Below are 14,804 nucleotides of genomic sequence, written 5' to 3'. Positions count from 1 at the left end.
ATAACTGCAATAAGGAACAAAGGAAATAAAATAACAGGCATACATATTTACATAGCAAGTACAGCCAAAACTTAGGAAGATGATTCTTTAAATACTAGCATTTATCAAGTCAGCTTCTAAGAATAATTTTTATCACCTTCACAAAGAATTTTTAGGAATCAAGCTATGACTATCTTAATGAAAAAAATTATATTCTTTCAACATTTCCAAGGTCTTGCAGGCTCAGTAAACCAGATCAATACACATTTTTAAAAGAAACAACTCATACTATCATTTGCTGAGTAATACAATATAAACTTAGCTTTCATTAATTTCTTAATCCATTAAAACAGTTCCTGGTACCTTACAGTGAGACTCTACTACTCTCTAATGATGAGAAACATTGTCATTTACTATTTAGCTCTTGGGAAAATCATTCAAAGTGTGAATTCAGCCATTAACATTAACATACATGAAAAAAATTAAAATACCTATCTATCCCAGTAACCAGTTAACTGCTACATCCTCCAAAACCAGAGATGGGTATTTTTAAGAGTCAAGATTTTCATCCCTGGCCAGGGTGGCTCAGTGGGCTGGAGGGCTGTCCTGTACACCCAAGGCAGCAGGTTTGATTCCTATACATGCCTAGCTTCTGAGTTCATGGTGCCCAGTAGGGGTGCGCATGAGAAGCAACTAACTGATGTTTCTCTCCCACGTCCATTGTTTTTCCCCCTCTTTCTCCCCCCTCTCTAAAACCAATAAGCATGTCTTAGGGTGAGAATAAATACATACATATTGTTTTATAAGAGTCGGGACTTTTCTAACCTCTGCACCAACACACCCTGGTGTACAGGCTTCACTGAACTTCACCAACAAAGAGGGGCGTGTAGTGCAAGCCACGCCAGCACAGCTCTGCGACCTTCCCTGGAGAGGGTGGGCACAACTGGCATCATTCACACCCTGGGCACAACACCTTCTGTGTTTGCCAGTTCTTCCTTCAGTTCACTGTCCTTCTGACTGTAAAAATATGGTGTCAAAACTGAAATAAAGCAAATATTTAACACAGAAGTTATTTTAATGTAGGAGAAAATGGAAACACAAGCACCAAATGATCCCTTGAGGTTTAATTCATTCAACAATAAAGTTATTTGAGAGTGGGCTTATGTGTCGGGCACTGTGCCTGAAAGTAGACCAAAAAAGACATTCTTTCTCTAAAATGCTTGCAGTTGACTGGAGAGAAAAAGCTAAGAGCAGTGAACAGCATGAGACAACTCCGTAATACCTCACCATCCCACTATCGCGGGGGATAGTACGTTCAGGATATTCAGTTACCCAGGTGAATTTCTGACGTAACTGAAGATTTCGAACATCCTGTAATTTTAATAAGCCAAGTTCTAGTCACTGTTCTGCCAATCAGATGTGGGGGTAAGGGCATATTACTTAAGCATAACCAGGTAACATTAGCCAGGGGGGTTTCTGTGTTTATTTTAGGGTATTGCTGTGAAGATCAAATGAGTAAAACAGCACTCTGCAAGTCCTAAGTATTTGTACAACTGTTAAGCATTTACGTGCAGACACCTTTGCCTTTTCATCATAATAGTTCTAAACTATACACTTTTGTTTTCTTAGAGTTAAGGCCATACATTTCTGAGGCAACATGATAAACACCAGACACCATACGCACTCAGGCCAGTTGCTCAGAGACTACTGACACTAGAACGTGGGCGGGGCAATTTCCCCCACTCTGCTGTGCTCTGAGCTGCTGCCTGCTCTGCTCCTCCGTCTTCCACCCCCTCCTCCGTGGATGGCGACCTCTCCTGAATGCAACCCTCCCATCAGACTGTCCCTCTCCCGCAGTCCCCTCGCTCCCATCTCAGCTCCATTAGGAGATGGGAAAAACACCCCCACATTAGCATTATGCTTAAATTAAAAACAGAAACTTCAAGTAAGGAGCAATCTTAAGGATCAAGTCTTTGAAATATAGTATGTGTCCTTTTAAGTAGGTATTGTCACTGAAGATAATTATGATCCAATGTGTGTTTTGAAAAGGGCAGTTACCATCCTGATCCAAAGTCTGTATCTGCCTGAAAAACAATGGAGCGTTCACAGGTATGGTCAGCGTGAAGCTACCGCACCACTTGGTGCTGGTCCCCTGCAAGTTTCAGACACCCAGTCCGTGCTGCAGACAGCAACACCTGCAAGCACCTGTCCTGGGGGGACCATTATAAGCTCATGCATGGTATTTTTCAGGCCAAGTATTTTATTTCAAAAAACTTCATAGAAGACTAAAAGCTAAAATGAGCACATAAAAGTTAACAAACATAGAAAGATTAGCAGCATCAATAAATAATTATGTAGCCCATTGTGCATAATTACTTTAAGAAAGCTTGAAGGCAAAGATACATCATAAATATTGAGTTGGCTAAAGAGTTCATTCCATTTTTTTCTGTAAAATAAAAGACACATTTTTCATTTTCACCAATAACTTTATGGATTTGGATATTTTGAGTATGCTCTTTATCTCCCACAAGGTATAAAGTTGACTGTTCTCAATCAATGTCCCAATTTGACCGCTATCAACTACAACTGGTCTACCCAGCCATGGAGCACTGTCCAGTGAGAAATCTCCAGCGTGAAACTTTACAACCACTTTTGACATGTTCAGTCCCAGTACCTTCTCCACACACTGCACAAATCTTCTTTTGTGTATGTTTCAGTTACACTTTTACCTTTTTGAAATAATAAAGCATCATATCCAAAAATGTTGCTTATTTTCTACCATCTTCAATATTAAAATGGACAAACAAAAATTCACCAATTTCTTTTCTAGATTTTATTTATTTATCTTTGGAGGGGAAGGGAAGGAGAGAAGGAGAGAAGCATCAATGTATGGTTGCCTCTTGTGAGTCCCCTGCTGGGAACTGGCCTGAAACCCAGGTATGTGCCCCGACCGGGAATCGAACCGCAACTGCGTGGTTCGCAGGCCTGCGCTCAATCCACTGAGCCACGCCAGCCAGGGCAAAAATTCACCAATTTTGATGTGTTTTTTTTCTTACACTGATATGACAGCTGTCACAATAAAATCTAACAAAATTGTTTCAAATGAAGTTAAAGACAACTAAGGGCTACTAGAGTCATCTTACAGAAAAAAACCAAACAAACTATTTGGCCAACCCAATAATACACTTTAGGAAAACTAAAAAATTAACTTTACATTATTAGAGCTCACGCTTGACGTTTCTGGACTTGAAAATGGAGAAGGCTCCCAAGACCTGTTTTCTTTCTCAAAGGAATCATCTTCCTGGAAAGCAAATTTCTGCTTGAGTGCCTGGGATATTACAGCCACTGGGTCCCACTGTGAACTGTGTCTCTTCCTCTTATGAATGGGTCTGCCTCCAGGTGACCTATATTTTTTAATTACATAAATTAAAATTTTGTGTAATTTAAGTTCCTTGTTAGGAAACATAGCAGAAATAAAAGCACAATGTATCACATTCTAATTAGTCTTTGAGATTGAATTTTTTTGCCATGAGTGAAACAGGAGTCAGAAGACCAAGGTGGGCTCTACCATAACCTTATTGTGATCAAAGATTTACCAACTATCTCTGTTGCTGAAGACCTTTATTTTAAATCACCTATTTTTGCAGTGGAATTTTTTTTAATATTTAAGAACTTTTAAAAAGACTACAGAGTTCATGAAAAGAAAAACATTAGGCTAATTGTTCATTCAACCTTCACTTAATGCCTACTATTATGCCAGTTTCCATCTTACACTTTGAGGGTAGAACAGGATCCTGCGCCCATGAAACATTCTGGTGGCAGGTAATAAATGCACCAGTTAGCAAGAGCAATAAATGCCATGAATAAAATAAAATAGGGGACTTCCAACCGAGATGGAGACATAGGTGGAAACCCTGTGCCTTCTCACACAACCAAGTTTAAAGACAACAAAGTTTTAGTAACAAAAACACAATCAAAACACAGAAAAATGAACTGTATGGAAGTCCGACAACAACGAACCATTCATCCAGACCAGTAAGAAAGGTGGAGTCAGCAGCTGGCGGAGCAGGTTGGGCAGGAAACAGTGACCAGACCGACCCAGGTGCGCAGGCGGTGGTTGGCAGATCCCAGGTGCAGGGTGGCAATGGGCAGACCCAGTGAGGGCACAGGGCAGCTGGCTGACTGCGGTCACACGTTCGCGCAGATAAAGCAAGCAAAGGAGTGAGGAGTGAGACAGACCACACAGGCTAGGGCCTCAGCAACGGGAGTTAAAGCCTAAAAGCACCAATTGGAAAAACTTTCAGGGTCGAGGTGCCAGGAGAAGCTCCCAGGCTCACAGAGAGTTTGTTGGAGAGACCCACAGGGTCCTGGAGGGTGCACAGGCCCACACACCCGGGAACCAGCACCGGGGGGCCCGGTTTGCTTGCGGGAAGCAGCAGAGGGGGACGAAAATCCAAGAGAAAGCAGAACAAATGCTATTGCCCCTCTCCGACCCCACCCCCACATACAGCGTCACACCCCAGCGACCTTGGTCACCCCACCCTGGTGAACACCTAAGGCTCCACACCTCATACATAACAGGCGGGAACAGACCAAAACATTATGGCTCTAGAAGAACAGCTCAAATCCCCAGAGCCAATACTTCTAAATGACCAAGAGACAGCCAACCTATCAGATGCACAGTTCAAAACACTGGTAATCAGGATGCTCACAGAACTGGTAGATTTTAGTCACAAATTAGATGAAAAAATGAAGGCTACACTAAGTAAAACGAAGCAATAGGCACAGGCAACCAATAGTGATGGGAAGGAAACTGGGACTCAAATCAAGGGAGTGGACCAGCGGGAAGAAAAAAACAACCAAACAGAAAAGAATGAAGAAACATGAATTCATAAAAATGAGGAGAGGCTTAGGAACCTCTAGGTCATCCTTAAACATTCCAACATCCAATTTATAGGGGTACCAGAAGGGGAAGAGGAACAGCAACAAGTGAAAAACTTATTTGAATAAATAATAAAAGAGAACTTCCCCAATCTGGCAAAGGAAATAGACTTCCAGGAAATCCAGGGAGCTCAGAGAGTCCCAAAGAAGATGGACCCAAGGAGGAACACACCAAGGCACATCATAATTACATTAGCCAAGATTAAAATGAAGGAGAGAATCCTAGAAGCAGCAAGAGATAAGGGGACAGTCACCTACAAAGGAGATATCACCAGACTGTCAGCTGATTTCTCAAAAGAGACCTTACAAGCAAGAAGAGGCTGGAAAGAAGTATTCCAAGTCATGAAAGGCAAGGACCTACATCCAAGATTGCTCTATCCAGCAAAGCTTTCATTTAGAATGAAAGGGCAGATAAAGTGCTTCTCAGATAAGGTCAAGTTCAAGGAGTTCATCATCACCAAGCCCTTATTACATGAAATGTTAAAGGGACTTATCTAAGAAAAAAAAGATAAAAAATATGAACAGTGAAAGGACAGCAAACTCACAGTTATTAACAACTACACCTAAAACAAAAGCAAACTAAGTGGACAGCTAGATCAGGAGCAGAACCACAGAAATGGAGATCATATGGAGGGTTAGCAATAGGGGGGTGGGAGGAGGAGAAGATACAGAGAATAAGTAGTAGAGATGGTAGGTGGAAAATAGACAGGGGGGAGGGCAAGAATAGTATGGGAAATATAGAATCTAAAGAACTTATGACCCATGGACATGAACTAAAGGGGGGGAATGGTAGAGGAAGAGGTGTGCAGGATAGAGGGGAATGAAGGGGAGAAATGGGACAACTGTAATGGCATAATCAATAAAACATAATAAAAAATAGTAAAGGAAAAGATATGAAGCAGAATAATTCTGCCACCAAATTTCTAACAGAGTAACAAGAATGGGAGAATATTATCAGAGAAATAGTTATAAGAGATTTCCAAAAATGATGAACCTAGCACGCTAGACTGAGTCCACAGGTGCCCAGCATAATGAATAAGAATTCTCCAGGGCACATCATCATGAAATTTCAGAATACCAGGACTAAAGAGGAGCTCTTAAATGCTTCAAGAATAAAGAAGCAGATCTCATATCAGGAATCAGAACAGCATTAACTTCTCAACAGAACTAGAGGTTAATAATCAATGGAATGATGTCTTCAAACTTCTGAGAAAATGATTTTTCTGACAATTATACCCCAGCCCAACTAGCAATTAAGTGTGAGAATAAAATAATAACACTTTCAGATATGCAAGGTCTTAAAATTATCTACCTGGTTTGCTCTTTCTGGGGAAGCTACAGGGAAATACGACACCCAAGAAATGGGCACCATTGTAGGGAACCGTTTCGAGTGGCATGGGAATGTAGCTCAGCCCTCACGTGGAAAACCAGTGGGGTGCAAGGGGCACACAGGGCCATGCCCACGGAAAGGTTTTCCCGTGGGGAATCAGGCCTGCATTGTACCTAGATGGCTATGAGACTTGCTTTTGCTAAAACTCCCTCACCCCGAATTGAGGCAGCAAGGGCTTACTGCAACTTCTTAAAGTCTGAGCTAAACCTCCCAAGTATGGAGTGTGACCAGTTCAACCACTTTTCCCCATGGTCTGCAACATCCTTTTCTTTGAAGTGATTAGCAACATTCTTTCCTTTGCTATCTGTAAAAGGCAGTCCCTTGCAATGAATTTGTGCATAGTAGATGAGGACTACCCTCCATGTAATGTACCCAGAAAAGCAATAAAAGCCTATCCAGGCAGGGACTAGCTCTCTGGCCCTCTCACCCTCCCTGTCTCTCAGAAAGCGGCCATGCCATCCCTTTTTCTCCACAGAACTTCTGTTGTCCGTGTGTATTTGTTCACGAGCAGCCACAACATAGACAGATCCTGCCAGCCAGGATCTGCCACATGCCACCACATGGGACAAAGGGTGAGAGAATGTCCATGATGCTGGTGAAGGAAACCCTTAGAAAGACGGCAGTGCAGCAGGCTTAGAGAGCAGCAAGTGACACTAGATGACAGACAGAGGGCTCCTGAAGGGGAATTTAAAAAAAAAAAAAAGGACCTCAGAGAGGCAATTAACTCCAATAAGAGATAAAATCTTTCATTAAAATATAATCATATATAAGTATATATGTATACTGTTGTAAGAATGTACATTCTACATACTGACTTAAAGACTGTGATTGAACAATTTTGAGAAGATATAGTAAGTATATGTATGCCCGTGTATGAGAGTGGGTAGACTATCTATGAGAATATATTCCTAATCTTTAAACAGTAGGAAGCAAATATAATTAAAATATCAATAAATAGCAAAGGAAGTATATTGTTTCAAAAATATGGGGATAATATACTAGAAGAAAAGAGTAAAAAAACTGAAAATGATTCTCTGGGAGGGGCATCTGGGATGAAGGGGATAAAAGAGAAAACATGTATATATTTACTTTGATAAATATAGAATTTTGGTTGATTCCTCAAATTATGGCAACATACCGTTCAATAGCACGAAGTTTAATCTTATTCATATCCTTCAGGACATCCAACATGTTTGGAACATCGCTGTTTTTCTGGTTTTTTGAATGACGATTGTAGCTGGCCTTACTAGCACCTGGGTGCCGTTTTTTCATTTCAGTTGCTGAATTAGCTGAGTCACAAGCAGTAGGATACCCTGGCTGCCCAAACGCACGTGGAGGCTGTAGAGGAGAAAACTGAGGGGGCAGTGGGGGCGGAGGAGGAGGAGCCGGAAGCACTGAACTCGAAAATGGATCCGGCTCGACACTCAGGTGAGCAGTTCCTGATGACGGCACTTCTCCCAAACCACCAGGCCCGTCAGTTGAGGCAAAGGAGCCTAAAAACAAAGTAGTCTATTGAAAAAACATGCAAAGTTCTCTTTAACACTAATTAAAACCAAAACAGAAACAATTTCTGTAATGCTAAAATAATGATGTGGCCAGGAAGGAGAAGGAATCCCATCTGCTTAGTACTTTTTATGAGTCAAGAAAATAGGAAATTTACTTTTAATCCAGCTAGGATTTCTGTGTAGGCCCTTAAAAGTGGGAAGGAAGATAAACATTTTAAAGAGAAAATAAAAAGTGCTTTTTCAGTAATTCACATGCAATCTAAATTTCATCCTCTATTTGAAAAAGCTAAAACATGATCGATAACTTGTAGTTAGAAACACTCAAAACGGTACACTCTACGAGAGCATCGTAGTAACACCTAAGCATGTATTTTTTAGGCAACAGCCTAAAGATGAGCAGTGAGGACAGCAGTCCCCCTTTATCTATGTTTTCACATTCCACGCTTTCAGGTACCCGCAGTCAGCCTCGGTCCAAAAATATCAAATGGAAATTTCAGAAATAAACAATTCTGGAGTTTTAAATGGTGTGTCTCTGTGAGAAGCACAGTGAAGTCCCAAGTTGTCCCACCCCACCGCACCCAGGACACGAACCATCATCCCCACCCAGAAGCACTTAGGAGCTGTCTGGTGATGGGATTGACTGTCACCATGTCACTGTGCTTGTGTTTAAAGTACATAATTTACTTAATAATGGCCCCAAAGCAAAACAGTAACGATGCTGGCAATGTAGATATGCCAAAGACAAGTGGTGAAGTGCTTTCTTTAAGTGAAAAGGTATATATATGTATAGGAAAAGCATCATATCTATAGGGTCAGTGCTATCTGTGGTTGCAGGCATCCACTGGGGGTCTTGGACCCCTTCCCCGTGGCAGGGACTACTGTCGCTACCTTTTCCACAGCAGATTTGCTCCTAAAAGGCTGTGTGTCACAAGCTGCTAAAATAATGTGTATTTGTATCTCTTTTTTATTGCTACACATTATATGTCTATATATTATTTATATATGTTTGTATGTATTTATAGTATATAATTTACATATATTGTGTTTATATGAACTATATGTGTGTGTGTACATATTATGTGTGTATATCTATAAATTAAAGCAAGTTATGTCTCTAAAAATTTAGGAAGGGATCATCTGGAGAGCATTACTCACCTAACTTGGTGGAAGAATAGCAACAATAACTTCAAATTACAAATACCTGAAACCTCCAACCTATCCTTTTCTTTCAAATTAATACATTCTTCCTCTTAAATTTCCACTGCTTTTCTGAAGAGTTAGAAAAGTTTACTTAGGAAATAAGATTTTTAGACAAAACTACAATTGTCTGCACTGTATTTAGTTCTTCTTTAAACATAAATTATCTCCCTCAATACTGTGTTTAAATAATCATCAGACATAAAAATTTTATATATCCAACATCTTTTTATATTTAATGTCATTCACACGACACAGAAACAGCAAGCATCACTATTCAAAACCGTACTGACTTAAATACTAGGCAAGTATCATCTAACTGAAACAAAAATCCAGTGTGTTCCTTACCAGAATTTGTACTGTTTTTCAGTTCCTGCATTTCCACAATTGCAGCAATCTGAGAGCGAAGAAAAGTTAGTTCATCTTCAAGGGCAGCTATTTTTTTAATTGCAGCTTCACTTACAGGCTGAGAATTTTCAACTGGTTTGTTATGTCTTGGGGCAGGTGACAGTGGATCCCAAACTAATTGCAAAGGATGGAAAAATTCACTTTTCTCCTCTTCCTCATTTTTCCATATTCCGTTTCTGTGGGTGAAAAGAAGGGAAGAAATGGGGAGAAGGAGAGCGTGAGGGAGAGGGAAACAGAGAGAGGGAAAAAGAGGTAGAGGGAGAGAGAGAAGAAAAAGAAGAGGAGGGGCAGGGGAGGAAGAGGAGGGAGGGCGGAATTTTCCAAGAGGAATAAATTATTTCAGTCAAAGAGAAATGAAGACATCAAAACAAAATCAAAAGCAGCTATCTTTACCCCATGATTTATGCATAGACTCACTGAGGACAAGCACAGCATCTTATGTAACTTCGCATTCCCAATGTATAGAACAGAATGCAGCCTTTAGTAATAGGTAACCAATAAGTACTCAGTAAATGAAGGAACAAGCCTTTCATTCAGATCATAAAGTAAAAATAATTATCTTGTACCTGTTCTGCCTATTCACGTTAAACACTACAAGTTTATTTATTTAGACATAAATTTGGTTTACCTAGAAATTCTACATATTCTGAATACACAGTACTGAAAAGCCTTATATTCAGCATAATGTTAACGGTAAATTTATGGTATTTTAATTTTTTGAAAATTGATAAACCAGTTTGACATGTAAAAAATTTAGCTGTCATATTTGAATAATTAACGCTGATTGTGCTTATAGCCTGTATCTGAAATATACTAACATGTTAGTTAGTACCCCCTGGGAGAAACATGTTCAAATTTTGAAATATGTTTAATATCATTGCCTGTGAGAACTATATAAGTTTTGGATACATAAAAGAAAATAGATCTAGTATAAGTCTGGTATCTACTATAGGAAATAGCTTTCTCAGAAATATAAACATAGTGATTCTGATAGCATTTTAGTATCATTCCTTCCTAGGCCTGGTGTTAGGTTTAATTGTTCATTAAGAAAAAACTGAGTAAAAATGAGGAATAGGCGGTTATCTTATTAGGAAAATATTAGTAGGACACAGCGCAGTACAGAGAGAGACAACACAAAAAGCTTGATGAGTCTGAACAAACTTTGGCACATCCAAGAATTCCGATTATAGCCCAGACCCAACTTTCCAAGATAAACATACAAAATTACCGAAATCTGAGATCACTGGCTTCTTCATCGTTTGCCACACACAAAATATCAGCGAAAGATGGGACTACAGATCCACAGTTGCCAGAGTCTACAGAGTTCAAGAGTGGAATCAACTGAAGGAAAAAAGGAAAAAAAAGTCAGAGCTCTGCAGGGAGTAGGGGAAAAGACACATGCTATGGAAATTAGGTAAGTTAAAAACCCAAGGGGGAAAAAGGAAAGGGATGTTCAATAGAAAACCATGCACCCACTAGCAAGAAACAATACTGAAGAAAATACTATTCTAAAGTCTAAATGTGTGCCAATATTCTCTCCCCCAACTAATGTCATCTATCATAAATCACAAACCAGAAGACGAATAAGAAGCTACTCAGGTATTGCTTTGCATCTGCCCATCTTTGAATGTAATTACTTAAAGAAATAAATACAAAAACATACGTGAAACAAATTGTTTCCAAGGATAAGGTTTTTTGCAGGAAATATTTCTTCTTTTGTTCTACCCTGGATTCCTAGGAGTTCCTATGGGATACTCCTATACACAGTGAATAAACGATGCATGTTGTCCGGCTCACCTCAAAATCAGGCCTGCGACAAGGTTCCAAAGGAAGAATCCTCCCAATAACACGAACAATACTCCGAGCTGATCCATAGCCTTTATTTCCCCAAATCTGCAAAACCTATTTAAACATAAAGCATTGTTTTAAAAAGTACTCTAGTAACCATGTTTATACATCTATTTTAAAATGCAGATGTAAAAGATACAATTACATTTATGGTTTAAAAGAATTTACAAAATGGTATACACAAAGTCTGTTTTAAAAGGAATATATCTTATACCTACAGCAGATCTCAATTCAGACACTTCAAGTAATTAAAGGTGACACCTGGCTAGTGGCTCCCACACTGAACAGTGCAGCCCACAGGATATAGAACCCAGACCTGCCAACACTAGAACCCCTGCCAGGCCGAGCAATTATAAATAAAGCGTCCCTACTACAACTCATATGAGCACCCCTGCTAAGGGCCACAGGCCTAGGGGCTTCGCTACAGTGACAGCTCCATACTGTACGTAAACAGTCACCCTGTTCTTGGTTTCCATTCATCTCTTGCCGTGTAATTCTATGCAGACAAGCTCCTGCCCTTCTAACACTCTCATTCTTTCATTGCCATTGACCATCTTCATCATTTTCATGATTGCACCTTCTTCTTCTATTCCTGGTCTAGGACTCTCCTTTTGACATTACTGACTTTCCTACCAAGAGGGATTTTCAAATTGGTTCAGTGATATGCTCTCAAAACTGGTTCATCCTTTTGATACTGTGTTCCCATATTACTAATGGATAAACTAGCCCAACCACTCTTAGAGAAAAGAATTACAAAACAATATTTAGAAAGACTACAAACCCACACTGACTTCACCTGGGCATTCTGTACAGATGTTCTGCAACCTCTTCATAACCTGTTATGTTCAATGCTGTGTCACCCAAAGTAATCACCAACCTCTGAAATCTCCAACACTACCACTTTCATCATCTACCAGTGGTCCGTCTCACCTCTCCTATTATTGAGAAAACCAAGGACTACGACCTGATTTGCTTCAATTTTCATTCCTCTCCATTCAAAATCTCCCCACCATCTCTCACTTTTATTGTACTCTTGATCTTGACTGTCCATCTTCTTTTCAAGGCTTATTTACTTATACCCTTGCCATACTACCTTCTTCAGGTCATTGCTCAATAACTCCCACTTGTATTTTAAATATTTTCCTGTCTAAAGGTTCTTCCCCAGTACTTAGAAACATGAAATTACTTCTAATATTAAAAAGAATAAAAAGCCCTGGCTGGTGTGGCTGAGTGGATTTAGCACTGGCCTGCGAACCAAAGGGTGGCTGCTTCGATTCCCAGTCAGGGCATGTGCCTGGGTTGCGGGCCAGGTCCCCAGTAGGGGGCGCACAAGAGGTAACTACACACTGATGTTTCTCTCCTCTCTTTCTGCCTCCTTTCCCCTCTCTATAAAAAATAACAATAATAACATAAATAAATAAATATTTTTTAAAAAAATAATAGTATAGGAAATGGAGAAGCCAAAGAACTTATATGCCCTGGCTGATGTGGCTCAGTGGATTGAGTGTGGGCTGCAAACCAAAGGGTCACTGGTTTGATTCCCAGTCAGGGCACATGCCTGGTTTTGGGGCCAGGTCACCAGTGTGAGCCACATGAGAGGCAACCATACATCGATGTTTCTCTCCCTTTCTCCCTCCCTTCCCTTCTCTCTAAAAATAAATAAAATCTTAAAAAGAATGTGTATCTATTCTTAAAAAAAAACTTATAGGTATGACCTGTGTCATGAAATAAGCAGGGGTGGATTGCTGGAGGGAAGGAGAGTACTGGAAAAAGCAGGGGCAAAGGTAGAAAAAATTGGGACAACTGTAATACCATAGTCAATAAAATATACTTAGAAAATGTAATTTACCCATGCAATAAACTTAACTATATGAAGGTCACACCTATATTTTGTTTGTATCTTTTGCTGGCATTTGACCCATCATGTAATACATTCCTAGTAATCTTATCCCTTTTCCAACTCAAACTATCAAAGCTAAACTATTGAAAACTCACCTTGGTAGCACCCAAAGAGAAATAACAATTTCTCCTTAAATGTTTATATATAAGGCATTTTCAAAATGAGACCCAGGAATAAACACACCCATTCGTTCAAATCCACCAAGAAAGCATTTACCTGGTCCATGGGAACACCGAAATATTCCAGCATCTCTCTTAATATATTCAATATGGGAAACATTGATGAAGCAAACACAGAAGCAAATTCAAGGAAACATTATCGGTTACTTGACACCTTCAGGGAAAAAAATTTAGAGAACGGTACTCTTCACAAATAAGTAACTGCTGCATAAATTGTATTAAACAAACTAGAAGTCCCATCGTTACACATCACAACCATCAACTAATCTCTTCTGACCAGCATTATTTTGAAGGGGATCAAAGAGAATAACGGGAAGTGGGGAAAGTCCGGTAAAGGAAAGTTCAATTTATCAGTTAAATTGCATTATAAGTTCATAGGATGTTTGATTATAATAAATATTAATCAACAACAGGTTGGACACAGCAGAGAAGCTCCCTCTGGTCCTGAAAGCCTTGGACGGGCTCGGGAGAGAGATGGGTTCAGCGCACCCTTGAAAGCGGGCAGGAGGGCCTGACCTTGTGGCTCGGTGGAGAAAGAGGGAGCGGAGGCAAGGTAGAAAGGCACCGGTCTGATTCCTGGTCAAGGCAAATGCCTGGGTTGCAGCCCCTTGGGGTGCCTTCTAAGGGCAACCACGTCGATGTTTCTCTCCCTCTTTCTCCCTCCTTCCCCTCTCTCAAATGTCGAAAGAAAGTTAGGAAGGGGAGGGAGGGAGGAAGGGAAGAAGGAAGGATAGACCGACTCAAGGCTTTAACAAAATAAACAGTAGCTCTTCCTCACCACCCATCCCTCCTCATTCATCTTAAGGATCCGGAACATGAATCCCAGATCCGTGACTTAACTCAGTCACCCAACTAGCATGTAACTGGAAACTGGCTCCTGGTCCTGTCCCTCGCTTTGGCCCAGCGTCGTCAGTCACCTTGCTCACCTTCCTCCGAAGCCGAGCCTCCCGGCAACACTGCCTCGGAATCCTCAGCCGGCCGAGCGCAACAAGCTCCCTCCAGTTTCAGGAACGATCAGACCCGTGTCCGCCCGCGCGCCGCGGTTGGAGGGACACAGGTGGTAATAGACCCCGGCCTGGGCCCTGGAGCCACTGGCACAGCCAGAGTGCGGCCGCCACCCCGCCTGTGCCGCCCAACCTGCCACTCTCCTCCCTGAGGCTGTGGCTCCTTACTTCCGCGTCCCTGGACGAAAATCAAACTCCGCGGGCCGTGACCTGTGCCCGATTTCATTGGTCAAGGCTGAAGACCGCTGCTTGTGATTCGTTGTGTGATAACGTCAGTTAAGTTACTGTTATTTGGGCAGACTTTGGGGATTTCCCTTCTCCTTTAAGAGGCGCAAAGCAGCCAATAGAAACCAACAGGCAGCTGGTGGGCGGAGCCTACCGTAAGGAGACGCACGCGCAAGACGCAACTTCTAGTAGCTGAGTGTTGTCTTTACGTCGTCTACAGCCGGGGGT

General features: G+C 41.0%; 1 protein-coding gene across 4 annotated transcripts; it reads right to left on the bottom strand.

The window, feature by feature from the left end:
* Positions 1–256: 256 nt before the first annotated feature.
* MTFR2 (mitochondrial fission regulator 2) lies at positions 257–14,601 on the bottom strand. Of its 4 annotated transcripts, none has more exons than XM_037045694.1 (8): positions 14,274–14,597; positions 13,385–13,501; positions 11,218–11,322; positions 10,649–10,761; positions 9,361–9,596; positions 7,449–7,803; positions 3,209–3,383; positions 257–1,018 (listed from the first exon to the last, which is right to left on the bottom strand). In XM_037045694.1, exons 2-8 carry the CDS (start codon positions 13,445–13,447, stop codon positions 1,013–1,015), a joined length of 1,053 nt encoding a protein of 350 aa, XP_036901589.1. In that variant the 5' UTR covers positions 13,448–13,501; positions 14,274–14,597; the 3' UTR covers positions 257–1,012. The 4 variants fall into 4 exon arrangements, with proteins under 4 accessions (XP_036901589.1, XP_036901590.1, XP_036901587.1 ...); XM_037045692.1 differs by lacking the exon at positions 257–1,018 and adding an exon at positions 2,330–2,425 and having other exon boundaries at positions 14,265–14,599; XM_037045691.1 differs by lacking the exon at positions 257–1,018 and adding an exon at positions 2,330–2,425 and having other exon boundaries at positions 14,274–14,598.
* Between the last annotated feature and the right edge of the window lie 203 nt (positions 14,602–14,804).

Source organism: Sturnira hondurensis, unplaced genomic scaffold (genome assembly GCF_014824575.4).
Source record: "Sturnira hondurensis isolate 20B ecotype Veracruz unplaced genomic scaffold, ASM1482457v3 Scaffold0004474, whole genome shotgun sequence".
Classification (NCBI taxonomy): Eukaryota; Metazoa; Chordata; class Mammalia; order Chiroptera; family Phyllostomidae; genus Sturnira; species Sturnira hondurensis.
The sequence above is the reverse complement of the archived record's forward strand: the minus strand, read 5'-3'. Positions and strand labels throughout refer to the sequence as shown.

Excerpts from the sequence above, each read along its gene's own strand:
- MTFR2 (XM_037045692.1), bottom strand. The coding sequence starts at position 13,447 with ATGTTTCCCATATTGAATATATTAAGAGAGATGCTGGAATATTTCGGT. Across the intron at positions 10,762-11,217 it reads GTCGCAGGCCTGATTTTGAG|TTGATTCCACTCTTGAACTC; the intron begins GTGAGCCGGACA and ends TTTTTCCTTCAG. Across the intron at positions 9,597-10,648 it reads GCCAGTGATCTCAGATTTCG|AAACGGAATATGGAAAAATG; the intron begins GTAATTTTGTAT and ends TTTCACCCACAG.